At 31.5% G+C, this 23,088-nt stretch overlaps 1 protein-coding gene across 1 annotated transcript; it reads left to right on the top strand.

Moving 5' to 3' along the window:
* The first annotated feature begins 394 nt into the window (after positions 1–394).
* Positions 395–13,232, top strand: LOC111639076 (cAMP-responsive element-binding protein-like 2). Its single transcript, XM_023384853.1, has 3 exons — positions 395–546; positions 12,680–12,895; positions 12,963–13,232. Exons 1-3 carry the CDS (start codon positions 499–501, stop codon positions 13,089–13,091), a joined length of 393 nt encoding a protein of 130 aa, XP_023240621.1. The 5' UTR covers positions 395–498; the 3' UTR covers positions 13,092–13,232.
* Positions 13,233–23,088: the final 9,856 nt, after the last annotated feature.

Genomic DNA, 23,088 nt, shown 5'->3' with positions numbered 1-23,088 from the left:
GCCGGATGGCCGAGCGGTCAAGGTGGCAGCCTACCTCTCTGGGGGACCCGGGTTCGAATCCGAACGGGTCGAAAAATCCCCAGGAATTTTTCGGGGGGTGGTCCGTTCGGATATGTCGGGCCTCGTCCCTCACCACCCGGCAGCCCCATTGTGGGCCTGGCCGAACCCATAATAGGCTTGCAAAAAGAGGCCCTCTTAGTGCCCACAGGGCGGAAACAGTTAAAAAAAAAAAGCACTAGCTAATTAATTAATAATGACTACTTTATTCAATTCTTCTAGTCTGAATGTAAAATAATTTTAATTACATTTAAAAATAAAATAATATTACTTATAAAATGTTTAAATTAATTTTTATTACTGACGTCATTGAAATTGACTAATCGTCGATTGCGTCATCGTCAATGGCTTCCATGAAGAAGTAAACATTGACACGTTGTTATTGGATGATGTTGCTGAGGGAAGTTTGTCGAAATTCCCTTTCTTTACTTTAAATATATAATGCAGACAGAAGATATACATTATAAACTATATGAAGGAAGAGATAAGGTAGGTTCTATTCGTGTGTAATTGGTGCTTTGGTATTTTATTTCATCTCTGCTACACGCTCGAGATGCGTCAGCAAAAAATGGAAGGTTTTACTTTGTTTTTTTTTTATTTTAAATAATTTAAAAATATTATTGACTAACAAGATTACTAAATCTATGTTCAGTAAACAATTACAATTACTACCTTCATAATGCTAACAGTTTAGAACTTCTATAAATAATAATAATCCGTCAAAAATGAGTTAATTTTGAGAAATTTTCAAACTATTCAAATAATATAATGGAATTTTTAATTTGATTAATTGTTGAGCATGAATTTTAGGTAGGTTTTTAAAAATGGTTCATAAATATATCACAAATGAACACGGATGTATAATATACAGAAGTGCAAAAATAGGCACACGGTTATGAATCTGAGAAATACAAATATTTAGCAGAGCGTTCTTTGTTGTTGTTAATTTGTGTGGGTATTTTACCCACATAGAAAGTAAGTCTTAGAAGTATTTCCATTAAAAACACTTCACACCACTTATACTTACTCCAGCGTGTAAAATTTAATGAACACAAACATTTTCTGCCACCTTAAGGAGCCTTTGTCTGATGAGGCACCAGTCTGTGCATCAAACAAGACACAAAGTACTGTATTTAAAAACTTGTACAGTAGAACCTCGAAAACTCGTCCCTCGATAACTTAGCACTCCGGATAACTGGTCCACACCTTGGCAGGGCGAAAAAATCCTTAGTTAATTAATTTTCATTATAGACAGCTTTATAAAAGTATAAAAGCTCTCATAAAGTATTTTTCTGAGGTCTGTCTTATCAGGTAAATTACTGTACACAGTGTATTCATTAATTTTCATTTTCATGTAGTGGCTCTATGCCTTCATAAAGGACGTACTTTTCCTTTGTTTAAGGGTATTTGGGCAGTTTATTCTCTGTTATATTCTGTACAAGTAAATACTGTACAAGTACAGTACAGTATTTTCTGAGGAAATACTCGTACTTATTTTTTTTAACCCCATTCCCGATAACTCGGCATTTTCACAAACTCGGCCACCCTTCGGTCCACATTAGGTCGAGTTTTCGAGGTTCTACTGTATCTTGTTTGATGTACAAAACAGCTCTCTTACTCAGCTTCCCTTAAAGTAGCTAAAAACATTTGTGCGTTCATTAAATTTTATGTTCTGGAATAAGTATAAGTAGTGAAGTGTTTTTAATCAATGGTTTCTGCTTTTGAGAGTGTTCGGATGGTATTCCTGTACCGTTCCCATTTCAAATTTTCAAGTGGTATTGTAATTAATTACAATAGATGCTAAATTGAAAATAGAAAATTATAATTAAAATGATCTTCTATCAGATCCCAATGATCTAGTTCCATTTAAAACAATAATATACAGGAATCTTAATGTGTAGTGGTGGTTGCATTAAAGTATTAAAAACATGTAACTGCAACAATTAAATATCACTGGTTGCTTCCTACATAAATTGTTCCAGAGACACACCAAAAATACATAATATCAATTGGTAGTGAAATGCATGCCTTCTGTTATGCATTCTATTAAGAAATGATAGAGAAGCTTGTGGAATAGAAGACAAAACTGGGGTCTAACATAGTGTAACTTCTTAAGGAACAAGAAAACTTTTACTATATAGGACCTAACTTAAGAAATTTCTACAAAAGAATGAATGGACATTATGCATCAATTAATAAACCTAATACCATGACTAGTACATCTATAGCTCAGTGGGCTTTGATCAAAATGTAAAAATCTTCTGTAAACATCCTTGCATAATTAGGAAACATAACTTTGCTCCACCATTCAGAATTATACAGCAGTTATATATTTATTATTTCAAAAGAAATAACAAGTGTTATAAACAAACATGAAGTTCACATATCTCTGAAATATTGATTTGGTTATTGGACATGTTAAGCATACTGACATATAAAATAATCAGTAGTTTTTGTATTTTATAATTTTTAAGTTATATTTTCATGTATTTTTATCTTTGATTTTATGATATAAAAAAACTGTTTAAAATATAAAACTGATATAAAAAAAACTGTTACAAATTTAAATATTTAAGACATAGAACATCACATCTATTCTGCATTCTTATTGAAAGAGCAGATCTGAAACTGGTCAAAATAAAGACTTGAAAATGTTACTCTTAAGAATTATATCCTTGGTTTTTTTAATTAGCTGTTTTTTTTCTCTTTTACTAGTGTTTTGTATAGGAATCTTCATAACAAAAACCAAAACAAACTCACTCAGTAATCAAAATATAGTACAAAATAAAGAAACATCATATGTGATACCACACTCATGTTCCAAACAAAACCAAAATAATGCTAACTATAGGGGGCTGATACAGAGGTGGGCAAGGTTCGGCAGTATCCAGAGAGACAGATTACAAGGGGCAGCAAAATTGGCAAAAGAAAATAAAAATAATAAAACATTCTTAATTTCAAATAATTGATTAGTTTACTTTTTAAAAATAGTTAGGTCTGAGCATCAGATCTTTCAATTAAAAGTTACATGTGCCTATATTTAAAAGGGGTGGCAAATAACTATCTTGTCCACAGAGGCATAATTGGCCCCAGCTAACTACAATGTAGTTAGTGTTATTTTGATTCTAGTATATTATTGTTTTATATGAAGCTAGATGATTGAGATTTGATGGAAAAGATTATAATTCTTTTTTTTTTTTAATTCATACAATAGAGCATGAAGTATGGGAATACCAATTGTTTATTTATTTTATTATTTTGCATTTCTCATTTGTGATTTAAGTATAAGAATATTATCATGTCATAGACTTTTAACAAAATACATAAATTGTTTTCTTACTTTCATTAAGAAATGTACCTTTTGAAATATATATATATAATATATTTATTTCAAATTTCAAAACACTTTACTATAGCCCAAAACTTCCTACCAGCCTAACAAATCTAACTAATCAGTAGTTGCTTGTCCACAAGTTTTGCTAACAAGTAGTTGACTTGTTCCCTAAGAGGACCAATGCAACTAAAATAAACAAACATGCATAAAAACAACTTACAAACTAGGACTACTGTGAATTTGAAGGACTTTGTGGAAAAACAATGTATTTTGCAAAACTACTAAAAAGTAGTTATTAATAAATTTGGATTTGTGCATCAATGTATCTTCTAAGAAACTTTCATGACTTAGTTGCAAAACCATATGGGTTGTACAACCACATTAATAAAACATTGCATATTAAAGTGCTGTTGAATTGAAACAAATCCTTTTTTCCTCAAAAAACTTTCTAATGTGGAATATGCCATTTTTTTATGCTTCTAACACAATAAAGTGCTATAAATTAAGACACTTGGCGGGTTGTCTCATCTTTATTTAGTTGTTATCAACTAAATAAAGATGAGACAACCCGCCAAGTGTCTTAATTTATAGCACTTTATTGTGTTAGAAGCATAAACGAATTGCAAAGCATGGTTTCATATCATCAAAAAATGCCATTTTTTACCAAATCCCTCAATTGTTAACAGTTAAGAATATACAAAACATTGTTGAAATTGTCATATTCTGTTATACTGACAAAAATTACTAATTTATTATTGTAAATATTTTCCTGAAAATGGATCTGTGGGATCTGAACATTTGATATATTTAAATATAAAGTGAGTTCCAATAAAATACAGTGGTGCCTCGTATAACGTACGCCTCGAATAACGGACGCTGCGAATAACGGACTTTCTGTTTGACCGTTACGTGACTCGAGCAACGGACTTGCTGCGAACAACGGACTTTCCGTTCGGCAGTTACGTGAGACGAACAATGGACTTTCTTCGAACAAGTGCGAATGATGTTTCCACTCTTTTGCCGTTGCCAATGACAATCTGCTATTTTTAGGATATATTAGTATTATTAGAATGTATTATTAGTATATCTGAAGTAGAAATGTAATGTAATATATGTTGATGATTTAAATAAACATTAAATGTAATGTAATATATGTTGACGATTCAAATAAACGAAATGTAATTGTGTAGATGCCGAGGTGGCGGGACGAAAAGAGGTTGTAAAAAACAAACGGAGCGAGAGTAGCTCGTAGAAGTGTTTAGTGATCTTAATTAATAAAGAATTATTCGTATCATATAATCTGGCAAGTTAAGTCATTTATAATGCATCATGGCTTCTAAAAAAACAGAAAGGTGATTTCAATTGAAACAAAGCAAGAAATCATCAGGAACTTTCTTGTCGAATGGAAAGAGGTTCAGGAGTTTACCAACACTCATTATCCAAACAGAGATGAGGCCAACAGGATCAATGATCTCTACGATGACACCTTTGTCCGTCATTTCCGACAGGTGTTAAAGAAGAAAGAAAAACAGATCACCTTGGTCATGTTTTTCAAGAAGCCAGCAGGCAAAAAACAAAGGATGGAACAAGAGAAGTTGACCCTGCAAGTTCCGATAGCCTCTCCTGAATCTGACTCCGATTAAAAAAACAATAAAAAAAGACCCGCTGCAATGTATAAAAAGTCTGTATCTGTATGAATGTGTAAAGAAAGTGTTCTTCCACCTCCTCCTCGCAACATCTGACTACCCGGCATAATTGGTGTCTGCTCCATTTTCATTTTTTATGGTACAGTAAGGTTATTTTATGCTGCGGAACGAATTATATGTTTTAACATGTATTTCTATGGAAAAATGCATTTCGTATAACGGACGTTTCACTTAACGGACGTGCACCTGGAACGGATTAAGTACGTTGTACGAGGCACCACTGTACTTGATAGGTTTAGTGTAGCTCAAAATATGTATAAATAAAACTTTTCCAAGACTTTTTGCCTCAGTTTCAGAGTTGGGGATCTAATGCTAATTTAGCAAACACTTATTTTTGGCTGCAATTTTCAAATTACATATCTGTAAATTCCCACTAATGTCTACTGTCTGTCCTTTCTTAATCTCAAGAACAGAGTTATTATAGATGAAAGTCAAGACCAGATATGGAAAGTTTAGGGGCAGGTGATCCAATTAACTATATACAAACTTCTGGTTTGAACTGATTCATTCCAAGACTTTGTTCACTATCCGAATTGTTCATTAACCGATTATCAATTTACCATAGGTTTTAATGAGAAATTAATTAATTCGTTCTGGAGATCCCCAAAAATAAAAAATATATACTTTCTTACTACATTTATTTATATGTAATAATAAAAATACATACATACACAGTCTTGCATTTTTATTAGTCATATTTTTTCCATTTGAAAGGGTTAAATAATCTGTCTAATGTTGATTGCTTTTCTCTCTTCAGGATTTTTTGTAAGTAGTTATTAATAGCATTGCAATTGTAGAAATCCCCAAGCCTCAACCTGGTTTGGATGACATTCTATGATCGTTATTTTGACATCCTCCTACTACTACAAAAGATCTTTAATAACAGGTGTCGGCATTAATCCTTTTTTTTCAGAAGAAAACATATCTCGCTGAGTTTCTTGATATTATTCATTCAAGAGTTCTTGGTGATCTTCTGTCGTCAGATCCGTTTCAGATTCCATTATGAACTCTTCGATGTTCTTTATATCTCAGATGTGATTTTTGTTACTCCTTTAGCTGCTTGAGTCTTCTTGATAATACAGTATCTTTCTTAGATAAGATTTAACTATGACCTACTGTAGACCTGTTCAAGCCATACTGCCCAGAAACATTAGGCATCTTCTGCCCACTCTCTACTTTTGCTATTATACTCTGACCTTTTGAAAAGAAAAACAGACGCAAAACTTAACGAGTGCCTACCCGACAGTCTTGCGAATACATAAAAGAATTGTTTTGTCAGAAAAATAAAAGGCTGGAATTACAAGGGAGAGTTTCAAAGTTTGGAGGAATACTATCCGATCGGTATATACCGGCTTGAGCGTTGATGTCGACGTCTCTCACACTCCGAAAGGTTTCAAATTGTTGCTCGAAGACAAGGAAAGACCAATTGGTATTCATTATTTTACATCGCTTCTTCTTGTGTTTGTTCTATGGAGTGTTCGTTATCCGATCATGTGTTCGTTGTCCGAACATAAAAATCTTTTGCAAAAGTGTTCGTTAACTGATCATCCACTGTATAGTGCTTAAACAACAAAAAAATCATTTTTTATTATGGAATAAATAGGGATGTATCTGAGCATCCACAAATTAATATATATAATGCACCATATCTACCTGATTGCAAGCCAACCTTTTTTTAATTTTTTTTATGGTTCGAAAAATGTCACTCTGTTTAGAATTAGTAGCATTAATAAGGTTGGTAAAGTAGGCAATCCTCTTTACTGATACAGTTGAAAGTTTGGAAAAATATCACCAGAAGTTCCTATGTACAGTACATGTGGAAAAGTATTTCTAGAGAAGTCGTCATTGGTGCATTCAAAAAGTTTTCAATTTTGAATTCACTTGAAAGCACAGATGATGATGCTCTGTACAAAGATAGCGATGATGAATCTTGAGTCATCTGATGACAGGAACTGAACAATTAAATGGTATAAAATTTATTCTTTATGCTTGATTAATAAAGTTTTATTTTCTTGGGTTTGCTTACAATCAGTGTCAGCTTATAATTGAATAAATATAGTATGTATATATACACATATTTAATAAAAACATGTTTAGTATCAAAATTTTTACTAATACAGTGGAACCCCGGTTAACGAACTTAATCCGTTCCGCGACTCCGTTCATTAACTGAATTGTTCGTTAACTGAAGCAATTTTTCCCATAGAAATTAATGCAAATGCAATTAATTCGTTCTAGTCTCCGAAATTTTTGTCATTTTATTTGAAATACAGTATACAGTAATTTTCTTTGATGAAAATGTAGGAAAACGTAGTATCTATCATTACAGCAAAAAACATGTAAACTTTGTTTAATAATACTTTCGTTTGTTGTAGTTGGTGGCAGAAAAGTGAAGATATACGAACCTTAATGATTAGAAGGGGAATCCCCTCCAAAAAAATAACGGGTAGCACTTCATCGGAAGATTCTTCGAGTCGAAGTCTCTTTCGGTAAAAACCCACCAATGGCTAAGTGGTCTTCGTACCTTGAACACGGGGAGTTCGTTCGTGGGTTTGCACCTTGCTGAGACGGGCTGGCTACGTGGAGTTTTCTGGGATTTATCTACGTCTGTAATGCCTAAATAGGGGCCAGTTTCCCTTAAAAACACCTCCCAGAAGGCATTTCACCCTAGTCAGATCGCCCAAGTGTTGCGTTGCCATAACTTAACAATGAAACAAACTCTTTCCGTAAGGAACAAGAAATTGATCTAAAGATTGTCTTACTCTTTTAATCAAAATTTTTCTCAAATGCGATAACGCATTGTAGTTTATATTGCGTGGTCGTTTTCTATTGCCACTATGACTTTTTTCTTTCTTTGATACCATATTGATTAAATATATAAATCACAAAGCTGAAAAAAAGAAGTATAGCACAAACACTCAGAAAAGCAATGCTTAACTCGCGCATGCCTAACACCAACTAAAATTTGACACAATATACCATTACGTTCGTTATCCGAATTTTGTTCGTTATCTGAGACAAAATTTTTGCAAAATAAAAGTTCGTTAACCGATTTGGTCGTTAACCAGGACGTTCGTTAACCGGTGTACAAAGTAATAATAATAGGCATTATAACTTATTTATTTATAACCAAAATCAATGATTCAATTTTTATACTGCCACTATATTGATCTCATACAGAAGTGCCATTGGATGTAGCTTCAGTTCTGTGATGATGCTCCTGTTTCAGGGTCATCTATCAATGATGGCTAAGTTTGTTTGCCTTTGTAAAATATTTGCTGTATTTGTTGGGCTGCAATTTGAAAAAATTGTAGATCTATAAATTTTCACTGTTGTTCATCCATCTGTTTGTCCTTCATTAATTTCAAGAATGGTGTTAGATAGATGAACTTTAAGACCCCAAATATGGAAAGCTTAGGGGCAGGAGGCCCAGGAGGTTTACTATATGTGAACTTCCAGTCTAGACTGGAAGTCATGTGAATTCAATTCAAAAATGACCAGCATGATTCTGTTGTTATCTGAAAGTATGATGTACAGGAGCAAGACACTACAAATTTGAGATGGAGAATATAATTATATTTTAAATTCAATAAATTAAGAATATGATTAAAAATTGCAGCCCAACATTATGACCATATCTCAATAAATAATTGCTTGTCAAAAGCTGTTTGCCATGCCTTTTCCTCTCCTCAAGGATTTCATAATAAGATAATAAGGCTTCATTTAAACTCTGTCTTACAGAGTAACTTCACTCCTAATAAGGCTCCATTTCACAACTCTTCAATGAGTTGGCATTAGCAAGAAATTGTTTAAGGCAGGGGTGTCCGACTCGCGGCCCAAGGCAAGTTCCAATGCGGCCCAATAAACGTGTAAACAAAGCCGACAAATGCTTTAATTTTTTATTATTTATTTATTTCAACGGCATAAACTCAAAAAAAAGTTTCACAAAGCCGCAAACCTTTATTCGTATTTTATTTTTGAGTGGAAAGAAAATATTTTCAAACACTGTACTTGGAGATGTGTGAATGCGAAAGGATTACTAAATAAAGCTGGAGTTGTGACTCAAAGGATTATAGACCCAAATTTGGAAAAAGGAGGGAAAGATGAGAAAGGACAAAAGATGTAGTAGTGAGAAAGGTTAAATAGATCTTCTGTTCAGCAAATATGGACCCGTAATTTTTCAACTTTTTATACTTCTTTATCTTTTGTCCTTTGTCTCTTTATCCCGCACTTGGGTCTATAATCCTTTGATTCACAACTCCAGCTTTATTTAGTATTTCTTCCAACGTTGCAAGATTTGGCTACATTGGGCCAAATGTGGCTACTTTTTTTTGTTTGACGTAAAAAATATCATTTGGCGCTTTGGCTACTTTTTCGGCTACATATTATTTATAATTATATTAATTGAATAAAAATGCACTTTAAAATGGTGTTTCGTCGCTTTTTATTAATTAGAGACCCAAATAAAACAAATATTTGTGTTTTTCAAATAAATTTTCTTTAGTCTCTTTTATAATAAATGAATTTATCTATTTCTAAGTAAAAATTGTAGGTGTCTGTAGAAGTAATTTTTTAAAATATCCTTTTTCTTGATAAAGTTTTAATACTTATTATTATAATCTAGACATGTTAATTTTTTAATATACTTGTATATTGGGCCACAAGTATATATTATATATACTTGTGGCCCAAAACTCCTTGACTTCTTCCAATGTGGCCCAGAGAAAGGTTGGACACCCCTGGTTTAAGGGCACAAATATTTTCTTTACATATCACACTAGCTCATCATTGTCTCCTCTTCTCTTTGTGCATCTAAATATTCTACAAAATTTACTAATTCTTCTACATAAATATTTGCATTTAGCATTCAAAGAATATTCTACATTTAAAAAAAATTTTTTTGTTTTTTGAGAAATTTTGGGGAAAATTTGAAAACCAGTGTTGTTGTGAATTGGCATAAATCAAACTGACTTAAAATGGGGCATATATATGAATGACATGTCTTCAGTATTTTTGTGGATAAAAATTAGAGAGGTTGCAGCTGAAGTTTTTGTGAATGTCGAACGTCACTTACAAGATAGCCAGCATTCGACGTTCACATATGAGAGATGAAAACTTTGGCCGCAACCTCGCTAACAAACAAAAGGTAAACTGCTGAAGATTAAATAATTATCCTATCTAAATATTATTGAAAATTTTAAACATGTTAAAAAGTAATATCAATATATTTGAAAAATAATCTTAAAAGTTTAATGATTAAGCATATTATTCAAAGAAATTTTTCTGGAATTATTAATTCATTAAATATTAAAACAAATCTCAAACCAATATATATAGTTTTAAATACAAAAATTATATACTGTATTGAAAATTTATTTGTAGTTACATTGAAAATATATGTAAAATGTTAAAGGGACAACAAAACAGGACACTTATACAGTTCGTCCAGTGAAAAGTTCATACTTATGTCTAGGCTAATAATATTTTATCCTATAAAACAGTTTCAGGACAAATCAGACAAATCTGATGATGTCACTGAGCTAAACAACTTTCTCCAAAGAAGAAAACGAACAATCATTTTCTAATGATGATCTACCAGCCACGAATTGAATGTTAAATATTCAATAAAAAAAAACCTCTTCTTTATTATGTTGGGCTAATTTAGAGTATAAATGATGACTGATATGAAGTTCTTGTATATATTCCTGGCAGAAATTTTTCCAAATTTATTTTTTCATTGGATGATGATGTAGACATCATTCTCTGAAGATGTGATTCTGAAGTATCCCAAAACAAGCAGCATGAATGGAACTACACTGATGTTAAAGCAGTTGCACTCTTCACATTTACTTAAATACTTTTATGAACCTAAACTAAATATCAGTTTTTACAAATTGTAAAAAACGTGTTCATCAATAAAATAATGTTATTCAGTATTAAATCCACTATTAATAATTATAAATTATGGTCCATCAGCAGCCAGAAACTATAAATAGGGGCTAAAAATTTTTGCCATATTTTTATTACAAAATTTATAATAAAAGCAATTACTTTTCTATAATACTATTTTCAGTCTTTCTTTATTCTTGGCCATTATGTTAATCGCTTAACTTTTTTCAATTTTGTTTTGAAATTGACAGTTTTTTCGATTTTTAAAATTCTCTGTACAGAGGCAATTGCCTCCCTCTGATAACACCACTGTGCCCATAGTACCATATTTTTGGGATATAATGGGCCACGGATAGCCCTTCAAGATTTCATTTTCGAGGGAAAAAACATTAGTTGTCAAAAAATTTTTCTATTACAAGAGCATTAATTACAGTACTATGTCAAGTTTTTCAATTTATGTCTAAATTCTTTTTGAAAATAAATTTAAAACGTAAAAAGTTGTCGACGGTATTCCATTCCTCTACTCCTGGATCCTCTTGGAATAATTTAAAATTGAAACATTATTAATTCCTTTGTTTAGGAAATATTTAAACTTTCAAAATTTATCTCATCAATACGATTTTTTTTCTATTTAGATAATAAAGCGAGCCAATGATCTCATGTTAATTCATATTTTAAAGTAGTATATAGAGTATTTAGTCAATTGATTACTATTTTATTAAAATTTCGTATAAATTTTTGTGACGACGTTATTTCTACTACAATGATGATTTAATTTTTTCAAACTTGTTAAGCTTTTATAAAATATTGCCGTTGTGTTTTAGTTTTTTTTTTTTTTTTAAACTTTGTCATACAAACAAGAAAATGAAAGATTTGAATCGAATTTAAAATTATAACTCGTTTTTGTTTAAAAAGTCGTATAACGTGTATTATGGCCGTCGTAGCAAACAGGTAATTACGACAAACGAGCGGCCATTGAAGATTTTTCGACGAATGAGAAATTTCGAACGGTAAAGATCGATAAAAAAGAAGAATAAAAAACCGCAACTCTGACCGAGCCGGAATGTGCGTCGAAACTAGGATAACCAATGAGAACGCTCAACGAAGCGTCCTACGGGACCGACCGAAATGCGTAGTAGACGATCCGTGTTCTTAGCGGGCGAGGATTCGATCGGACGGTTTGGTTAAGGGTACGTACTCCTTACGCCTATTTATTTCCCACTTTCTCGCCTTATTTCGTGCCGAACTCCGCCGAAATGCGTGGCCCGACCCACGTCTGGCGACCATCGGCCCCACACACGGACAAAAACGCGCACGAAACGTATATTGTCGGGACGTGTACCCGGCTTAATAAGCGATCGAACTACGTGTTTCCATGCATCTGCGTTGGTTCCACGTACGTACTTAAAGAGCGATAAAACGATATTGTGTAGCCAATTTTCGTAAGTTTGGGCAATTTAAATATCACGATGTCTGCTTTTTTTATTCATAACATTTTGTACTGGTATAATTTGGGGTTTTAAAAAAATATAGTGGTTTGAATAAGTAGTTATGGAAGTGATGTCAAACGAATATGTTCGGGATTTTTTTTTTTTTTTTTGGAGTTGCTGGCAACTGATTTTGTCAGAAACGAATCGGTAGCAGAGAAAAAGTTTGGGTGGAAAAATAAACGAGGTCTTGTGTGTCGTTTCAGGAGAGTCCCGACCGAGAGGACCGCAAGGATAACGGAAGGAAAGGACGAAAGCCGGGAAGAAAATCGGCAAAGGTCGACATGAAGGCGAAGCTGGAGAGAAGCCGTCAGAGTGCCAGGGAGTGCAGGGCTCGGAAAAAGCTCCGTTATCAGTATCTGGAGGAACTGGTGGCCAACAGGGAGAGGGCGGTTCTGTTGCTGAGGAAGGAATTGGAAATGGTATTGTGGTTTTCTGTCGTGTCACGTGGTTGCGCCGGGCTCGATAATTATTTTTCTGTCATTTCAGTACAGGCAGTGGTGTAGGGAATTGGATGAGGGAAGGATTCCGGAGGGTGCGCTGAAGATGGTAGAGAAAGAAAAGAAAGAGCAGTTGGAAAATATAAAGAAAGAACAAGAAGCCGAGAACAGCGTGTAATTTATGTGACTTTTCCTGATCAAAACATATATGTACTGTACATTTAAATGCAAATTTAATAGAAAAAATTGTAAAAGTATATTTATTGTTAAATATTATTATCGTGAATAAATTTATAAAGATGTGTTTAAAGTAATCATTGTAAATATAAAAATTATTATTTAGAATATGAATAAAAGATTACATTTTCTAAAGAATTATTAGTTGTAAATTATGTTTAAATCAGAATTTACATGTGATAGCTCCAGATTATCTTTTGTCTATAAATATATTTATAAAATATTTTGACAATCTGTTATAATACAAAATTTTAATTCCTATATAAGTACACAATAATAATAATTGAGATTACTATTTTGTGCGCTTATATCAAAATTTTTAACTTCTTGACATTATTATTAGATTTATTATCAAACTTACAATTGAATGTGAATTCAATATTTAAAGCTTCTTTTAACTTAAAATACAAAGTTAATGCAGTAAATGATTAATATTATATAAGAAATTCAACATCACCTTAACACTGGGGGTGAAATCAACACTATATCCAGAACCTGCTACCGGTGTATATCGTGAGAAAACCTTTCTTCACAAACGTTTTCAAACTTTTAAAATAGTTCTTCCTCAGGTAAAATCCGATGGAATGCTTCAAAAATAAAACATAAAGGTTTAAAACAAAATCGAATGCTTGTTTGACGAAACCTGTTGTGATGGGCATGCACATTCATGTGTGGACGGTGGTATTTAAAGGCCCTCATCTATAAGGGCCTGCCATGCTACCAATAGATTAAGTTCATCCTTTCCATTGATACAGGTGGTCACATGGCTAGCTCTGTAGATGGATATGGCTTTTAGCTATTTTAGATGTTCTAGATGGGGTGTAGTGATGATGACATCAGCTTTCTCAAATTCTGCCTCTATGTCCAGATCAGATGCATATGTGGCCAGGGCAGTAGTGTCAAAGGTCCGCTTGGTGCTCATGTATTCTGGTATTTAAGGAACACTTGGTGGAACTAATACATCTAAGGTTCTTGTCCCATCTGTCATCCTTGAGTGGGATGGAGTACACACTGGGAAGTCTTTTCCATTTTCTGAGGATGTCAAAGATTGTCGGACATCTATATGCTATCTGCATTTGATGTTTGCTGGTGATTTCTGCGTATACTGCTTTAACATATGGGTTAAACGTGACTGTCCAGATCAGTGCTGGTCCTTGCATGTGTGGTGGGTGTGTATTGTGAGCGGTGATGTTGCTCAATCAAGTGGTGTGTCAGAGTAGGGTACCGTATCTGGCTGCTATCTTAACATATGCTAACTCAGTGGATGAGTGGGAAAATGCCCTTCTAACCAAAGTATTAAACACTGCAGCCTTATATGAGAATGGGTCACATGAACCCACCGGTATGTATGTAGAGGCGGCACATGGTTTGTGGTATATCAATATGAGGATGGTAGATCCTTCCACTTTAATGTTTATGTCCAAAAAATGGACTTCAGTGCTGCTAGATTGCTCAATGCCTACTGTTAAGCCATATGGGTTGTCATTAATGGCTTGCACAAAAGCTGAGATGTCAGGTACCGTCTTCCACATGATGAAAATGTCATCTATATACCTCCTGTAGAGCATGATGTTTGGGAGGAATGCTGTCTAATGACCATTTCGTAAAGGTCTCTGGACACTGGGCTACCCATGGGGACGCCTCTTTTTTGCTTGTAAATAACTCCATCGAATGCAAAGAAAGAATTATAATAGATCAGATGGGCCATTTCAAGTACTTGTTGGTGTAGTGGTTGATTAATATTATGTTAATACAACAGTTTTTTTTAATGCTTATGTTATGAATCTTTTGTGTGCTAACATTTTTTATAAATTATATTTAAGAGTTTAACATTCTAGAATATTGAATATTTTGTTCATTGAGACAACCTAACCCAGTTTATTTTAAAGCCTCTTTTTTGTTTTTCAAATATTTAATTGATTAGAATCATAGTATTTGTATTCTTTGAATTTTAAATAGTAAATATGTATTATTAAGAATAATAAGAGGAAAATAATTTATTTGCCTTTAAATTTATTGAAAAACGATTATTTAATTCATCTCATCATCTGACAAAATGTTTTTAGATATTCTTATCTAATAAATTAGTATTTAATCTCTTAAATAAAATCTATACCAAAGAAAATATTTGTATGCTATATTTTTAAAGTTTATAAGAATACTAAAAAATGCTATTTTTATATATTAAATAAATGTAATAAAATAAAATACATATACTAAAATTTAATTCTAAGCTTCCATATTTAATAAATCTTACATATAGTTGTGCTGTTCTGAAATAAAGTGTAAGAATTAAATCTCAAAACATATATTTAATTATGCAAATTGTTTTAAATGCTTTCAGCTATTCATTATCATAATTTTGTGTACAGGCAGTCAAATACAGTACTTTAATTGTATTTTTGAATTACATAAACCAGTTTTAGAGACATGTTAAGAATATAGAATTTATAAGCAGAAGTATATCAAATTTTACTTTTTTAGATTATGGACATTGTGTTGTATTATTGAATAAATAGTAAAAAATTGAAATTGTTTAATGAAAAAAATTTAGAACATCTTATATTCATATTTAAATAAAATTTCAAGTTCCTAAAGAATTTTGAGTATTTTCATGTTATAATTTGCAATACAAATTCAAATAATAAATATGAAATTTTGAATGGAGTAATAGGTACTGTATATGTTTTAGCAAATATCTTGTTAATAACATGTTTTAATAATCTTGAAACAACTATAATGTAGTTGGAGTAGGAGTGATTTCCATATGCAATTAAAAGTTTTTATGCATGTGAAAAGTATGGCAATGAAGATTAGTAAAAATACAAAATGGAATTAACTTGTAGAATAGGTTTTTAATAATTGTATGTATTAATATGATTATTACTAATAAGATAAAGCTGTAATTTATTTTAAAGAATATATAGTTTTATCAATTTGTTCAATATATTTTTGTAATTCCACTTAGAATGACAAAGTTTATATATACTTAAAATGAAAAAAATAACTGTATGCAAAACATTATTATGTATAGTGTTGACTTATAATTATTAACATATCTGAATTTCTTTAAGATAAGTTAACAGTAAAATATATTTGTAATAATAGTTATCTGAATTTATTATATTATATTACTATATTTACATAATGTATAACTTACCTGTATATGGTAATATAAATTGGAGGTTTCCGACCTTTTTTACTTATTGACCCCTTTCTATACTGATACAAAATAGTAAATTACAAATATAATGAAACATAGTAATCAAATACCAATTTGTAATTTCTTTACTCACAAACAAGTACTGTACATAATTTTAATTATTTACTTTAATAAAATTTAATGTGAATTATTATTATTATATATTATTTTTAAATATAATAAAAATAAATTTGGACTGTATACAATCCTACTAATTTATTGACCTCTCAAATAAGTTTAATGACCTTTTGCTACTAAGTTGGGAGCCCCTGATTTAAATAATATTTTAGAAATAAATTTTTGTAATATATTTTGTTGTTATCATTTTTATTTTTATAAGTAAAATTATTTTTGTATGCTAAAAGTTTATATAAACTAAAGCAAAATATTATACTACTACAGTAGAATTCCAAAATAATCATCATGTTTAACATTCTTTGTCTTTTCCTAGATTTAATTTGATCATTACATAATATGAGATAAATTCAGATAACTTGTGTTAATCTTATTTATTATGTATTTCCTTATTTCTTCATCTCAATTATCTTATAGAGCACTTCAATATCTAACGCTTTCATTATTCCTATAGGACAGATAGAAGTATAACATGCAGCACTTTTGTGCAGCAGACTGTCAGTTGTTATCTGAATTGAAATTGATTTGCTGCATGTAAAAGTAGTGTTATAATTGACCTTATTTCATAAGTTTGTAATACAAATTTTTTCTATCTTCAAAAATTAAGTATTATAGTGAAAAGTTCAAATTACATAATTTTGTTTGAATCCCAAAAATTCAGTGTAATATCATTGATCACTTTTGACTCACTATTATAAATTTAAACACATAAATAAATATACTCTTTTATTAATTTGTATTTCTTTATAATTTTGTATGAATTTTAAAGATTATACAAAGTGCTTTGTAGCATTTATCAATTAAACAATATTTAAAATTTTATTTATATTGAAATATTAGCATTTTTATTTATCATATTTTACTTGCAAATCCCTATTGAAGAAGAGTAGAGCTGAATGTCTTAGAAAACCCATTCATATAGTCAAAGCACAAAAGTTGATCAGTTTTGAGAACAGTGTATATATTTTGGATCAGGTTTTATTGACAGAGATTAATGCTACAGTTGTTAACCTATCAGAAGAGTATCTCAAAAGGAAATACTCAATTTATGGATGTATTTTATTGGCAGCTTCATAGAAAGGATCATACCTTCATGGGATGATATACAAGTACATCTTATGGTGGCAGATTCTCTCAATTTTGGACCAAACTTTGACCCATGCAAGGAGCCTGCCTGGTATGTTACACCTGAAGTTGAAAGAGTGAAAACACTGGATTATATTATAGTTTTCAGAAAATTTAAATATTAATTTTAAAACTTAGACAAATCCAAACTANGACAAGAGACTTAAATATGCAGAAAGCATGAAAAATACACAAGACCAACCAGGAAGGACAAGCAATAAACTTTAGAGAATCAATTAGTCTCAGCAGCATGGAGAGCAGGCATAATCTGAATATTTAGTATGAAAAAGGGACATTTGTACACACTCGTTGAACCTTTATTCCCAGTACTGATTAGATTTCGGAACAAAAAGTGACGAATGGTTAAAGAATTAGGCACAGTTGTGCTACTGTTTTTATTTATTTATTATGGTATTATATTTATATATATATTGTATTTTTATTTACTAGACATCTATGAAAATTCAAACATTTAAAATTGTTCCAAAACAAATTTCATTTTATAGAAATCATTCGATTTTTTATTCCTGAAGAAGGTCATTCAAATGGCCAAAAACATTTGAAAAGGTAATAAAAAAAAAAGGCTGAATATTAAAGGTTTTTGTCAAGGTTTGGTTGTTATTTAAGTGCAGTTAGAGAAGAGGGTTGCTGCAACTGTTTTGCAAGCAGAAACTACTGCCATTGAGGAAGTTGTTGCCGCTGAATGCAGCTTGAAGACATAAGGTATCTTTCTGATGAACCAGAGAGTGGAAGACTCGAAGTATTCAAACTTTATGGTGTACTTATCAACAGACCGGAAGCAGAGGTCAACATTAAGAACTTTATTCAAACTTTACTATGCAATTTATCATTATTGCTGGTTATTTTAATAATAATATAATTTTATTTGACATATAATTGCATACATCAAAGGGAGGAAAAAAATAGAATAAGTTATTTTAGCTCAAACCATCTAGTTTCTTTAACATCTTGTTGAATTTTAACAAACAGTTTGAATTACTGCACAACATTCTTATGTATTCACCATACATATAATTTCCACAGTTACAAAACATAGGAAAAAACCAGTCACTATACCTACATAACTGATTACAGATTGTACATGCAGGAGGACCACTCCTTGATATAATGCAATTTAACCCACTCCTCATTTCCTGTAATTCCAATTCTATACATCTGAGTACTATGGATGGTATTCATTCTTTCCATCTATCAATTTGTTTTTCAATAACCATATCACCAAATCCCAGCCACCATGAACTGCTTTCCGCTTTCATCCACATTCTTTCCATACCTGTCCCTAAGTAATTCCAGTATTCTTACGTAATACTTCACAACCACTTTTATAAAAAAGATTTTCAAAGGTACCCATCTGGTTTCCCATAAAACAGCAACATTTGATGCATGAAATCTCAGGCCCAGCATTTTCTTCAAAAATTCTCTATGAATTGACTCAAAGTTATTGACATTTACCAAACCCCAGACCTGAGCTCCATAAGAACAAAACGGATTTAACTGTTGAGTCAATCTGAAATGCGGAGAATACGACGTTAACCCTAAGATATTAAATATTTTACATAACTTCACCAAAGCACCTTTAGCTTTTCTCACAGTAATCTCAAAGTGGTCTTTCATATTAAGATAATATTTAAATATACCAGATATCCAGATACTTATATTTTTCAACTATTTCAATTTTTTCTTTAGCCAAAAATGATCATCTATTACCATTTTGAAAGACCACTATCTTAGTTTTTTGATATTAATTTGCAAGTCCATATCAATTGAAAATCTCAGCAAACCATCAATTGCCAATTATAGTTCTAATGGGCTGTCAACCACAATCACCACATCACCTGCGTATAACAGGACCTTTATGTATTATTTCCTAAACATAAACCATTACATTTTGAAATTTCACTCAACCTAGTTACCAGACCATCAATACATAAAGAAAACAGTAATGGGACTCAATGGACAAACTCCTTGCCAAACTCCTTTGTTACAATAGGATTCTGAAGAAGTTCCATTAACAAACATAAATGCTGATGTATTCCTGTACATCAATCTTAACAGATTTACTATTTTATTACTTAACCTCAAATCAGAAAGCCTCCTCTGTAATTCCAAATGATTCACTGAATCAAATGTAGCCCTATAATCCACAAAGCAAGTACTGTATTTATTCAAATATAAGATGAGTTTTTATTCATTTTTCACTGCTTCAAAAACCTAGGTTGTCCTACATGTGCAAGTGAATTATTTTAATTTTTTTCAATAATTTTTGAAAACTGTGTATTCACATTTTTTTTACCAGATTCTCTCACCTTCTGGTGTTTAAAAACAAGTATTTTATCTGGGTTGTTTGAATTGTTCTTGTGTATTGTCAGGAGTAAAGATGAACAACAAGGATTTTGAACTGAATTCCAAAATTACATGGGAGCCTGATATAAGTTTTAATTCATTCCCATGTGAAAACATGATTATTTGGAAATCAGAATTTGGAGAAACTCATAAATGTAATCAATGGAGAGTGGATTTGACTGTTGAGAATTGACAAGAAAGGTTCCCAATTATCCAGCTTTACATGTCGATTTTACAAGATTTTTCCTTAAAGTTTAAAATGCTAGTAATTTTTGCTGGAAAATGTGTGCATTTGATATTTTATTTGTGATTAAATGAAATAAAATTAGAATTGAATTAATAAATCTAATTTTCTTTATTTTGATCTTTAAAGGCACACCTTGTCTTATATGCGAGTAAATACGGTATATACTTTTCATCACTTTTTTCTAACCTTTCTTTTAAGAAATTCCACAAAACAAATATATGGTCCACTGTAGAATACCCTTTACAGAAACCTGCCTGCATCTCTGACAAAATTTGCTCACTCTCTGCCCAAAATAACAGCCTTTTACATAGGATCATAGAGATTTTACTAACAGTGTTCAGCAGCACTATTCCTCTATAATTAGTTTTATTGTGTACATTTCCTGATTTAAAAATGGGGAATATTCTCGCTATTTTCCAACTATCAGGGTCAATTCCAGTTACCAAGACTTCATTAAAAATGTTCAAAAATTTCTGCCGCAGTTGCTCATCTGCCAACTTCCAACATTCTATCGGAATACTGTCCAGGCAAGCTGCTTTACCTGACTTTGTCTCGCTCAGAACAGTATCTAATTCTTCATGAGAAATATCCGTATCTAGATAACTTACAGATGCAACTCCAAACAAACAATTTCATTATCTAGATTATCATTAAACAATAAACTTTTGAAATGCGTAAACAATTCTGTTTTAATTTCTTTCACGATACAGTATCTACTTCTACCGTCCAGTTTACGAATACACTCCCAGAAGATTTGGCTTGACTTGCAGTTTGAAAGCAGTTGATTAAAACTAGTCAAATATTCCTGTTTTTTACTTTTACAAAGCGCACTAAAATTTTGCTTCAATAACAAATATTCTTTTAATTAATTAATCTCCAATCCTCTCCAAGTCTCCTCAGCTTATTAAATTGACCTTTTGTTCCAAACACTCATCATCAAAACACTCTGGATTATGCATCTTGGAACAAAATTTCATTTAAATTTCTGGATTTGTCATCATTGTTCTAGATCTCTGAACTGAATTTTATTGTAATTTAATAACAACATATTTTAAATTTTTTGTCTCTATAACAGTTCTTAAAGCAACATTCTTTTGTTTTGTTTACAAATGTGCATTTTTTAAAAAACTATTAGTGTGCACTTTGATAGATTTTTGCAAATATATTAGTTTCAAAATCAAGATTTTTTTTCTCTAAATTCTCAATTAATTGTTCAACTTTCTTATTCATTTAGTTATTTAATAAAGATAAAAATGTAATATTACTCTAAAAAAGTCTATTTTGCTTTCTTGTATTGTAACAATCAAGAATGCTACAGGAAATATATATATATATATAACAAAAAAAAAATGATCAAAGAAATTTGTTTTGTTATTTGTTCTTTATGCATTTGAACAGTTTGGGCAAATGCAATGAGCTTTCTCTGGAAACATTTAGGCCACGATCAATAACTATTTTTTGTTGAATAAACTTCATACTCTTATGTATCTGAGCAATAAGATTAGAAATTCTCCTGTTCAAATGTTGTAAAGAGCATATTATAAGCAAGCAAAAACCTTGCATGTAGACGTTTTGGGGGTGCCAAGTTTGATTCTTTGATCTATTTGCTTAGAAATCTGACTTGGGCAATTACCAATTGGAATCCAGCTGCAAAAACTAATAAAAATATTAAGACTTGAGAAAATGATGACATAGGAAGTTTTAGAAATGATGAATTTGAATCTGAGTACATTACATAGTAAAACAATAAACAACCACTTTACAAAACTATATGTACTGTACAGAATATGTCTAACACAAAGGATGGCACTGAGCAGGGGTGCCGCTAGCTGTTTGAACGCCCGTGTGCAATACCGATTATGCCGCCCCCTGTTTAACTACGACTACCAACGCTGAGCTTGCCAGTAAGGCTCTTTAGTGTTGTCTTATAAGGGTGTGAAAAAAGAAAATAAATACTTTATAAAGAAAAACTATTTATTATTACTAAGTTATTTTTGCTTACTTAAGTGTAAAACCATATAAATATTTATTTACAGAAATTTAATTCTTCTTGCCTTTATGTTTGCGAAATCTGCTATCAATTTTCTTGTATCCAAGATGTCTAAGATTTCGTGTTCAATTGAAACTATAGCTAAATTACTTAGTCTTTGCTGGTACATTGTTGATCTTAAATAGTTTTTTATAATTTTTAACTTTGAAAAGACCTTTCACCAAATGTAACTGAAACCGACAATGTAAGTAATATTCTTAGTGCTATTGCTGTGTTAGGAAATGTTGATATTAAGTCATTAGTAAAAAGATATTGTAATAGGGTTTGTGGATCATTAGACTGGTTTTCTGGAAAATGCAACTTTAACATACAGATTTCAATCATACAAATCAATACCGTCAATGTCTGTTTCACTACTCGAATCGTCTTTAAGCTTCAGATTTAAATGCTAACCAAGTTAAAATATGATTAATTATACTTAGACCCATGTCAGAAAAATTATTAACAAAATAATTGCAATTTGATATGCGATAGAACTGTTCGAATGTGTACAAGTACAAATTGAGAAGGAAGCTCTGTGGGGTTCCCTATTATCGCCAGTCCTATCAACTTCTGTCATAGAGCACAACTATGGGTACTTGGCTTTCGGGCGCTGCCGGATGCTTCAACCTGCCGACAGACGTTTCGCATTGCATCTTAATTCTGATAAATGCCAATAGAGGCGCTTTAACGCTATAATATAAATAAGAATATAATAATTGCGCGCCAGTCAGAATTTTTTTCTCCATGCAAAGACATTTCTTATGCTATAAGTAGGGTGGGTATCATGATAATGACTTTGAATATTACGTAACCGATCACTCGATTTGCCGCCC

This window comes from Centruroides sculpturatus, unplaced genomic scaffold, assembly GCF_000671375.1.
Source record: "Centruroides sculpturatus isolate CEXI.00-Female unplaced genomic scaffold, Cexi_2.0 scaffold186, whole genome shotgun sequence".
NCBI lineage: Eukaryota > Metazoa > Arthropoda > Arachnida > Scorpiones > Buthidae > Centruroides > Centruroides sculpturatus.
This window is presented reverse-complemented; position numbering and strand designations above follow the sequence as displayed.

Bases quoted from the DNA above. Each gene is read 5' to 3' on its own strand.
- LOC111639076 (XM_023384853.1), top strand. From the start codon at position 499: ATGCAGACAGAAGATATACATTATAAACTATATGAAGGAAGAGATAAG. The intron at 547-12,679 runs GTAGGTTCTATT...GTGTCGTTTCAG, and splicing joins TATATGAAGGAAGAGATAAG to GAGAGTCCCGACCGAGAGGA. The intron at 12,896-12,962 runs GTATTGTGGTTT...CTGTCATTTCAG, and splicing joins TGAGGAAGGAATTGGAAATG to TACAGGCAGTGGTGTAGGGA.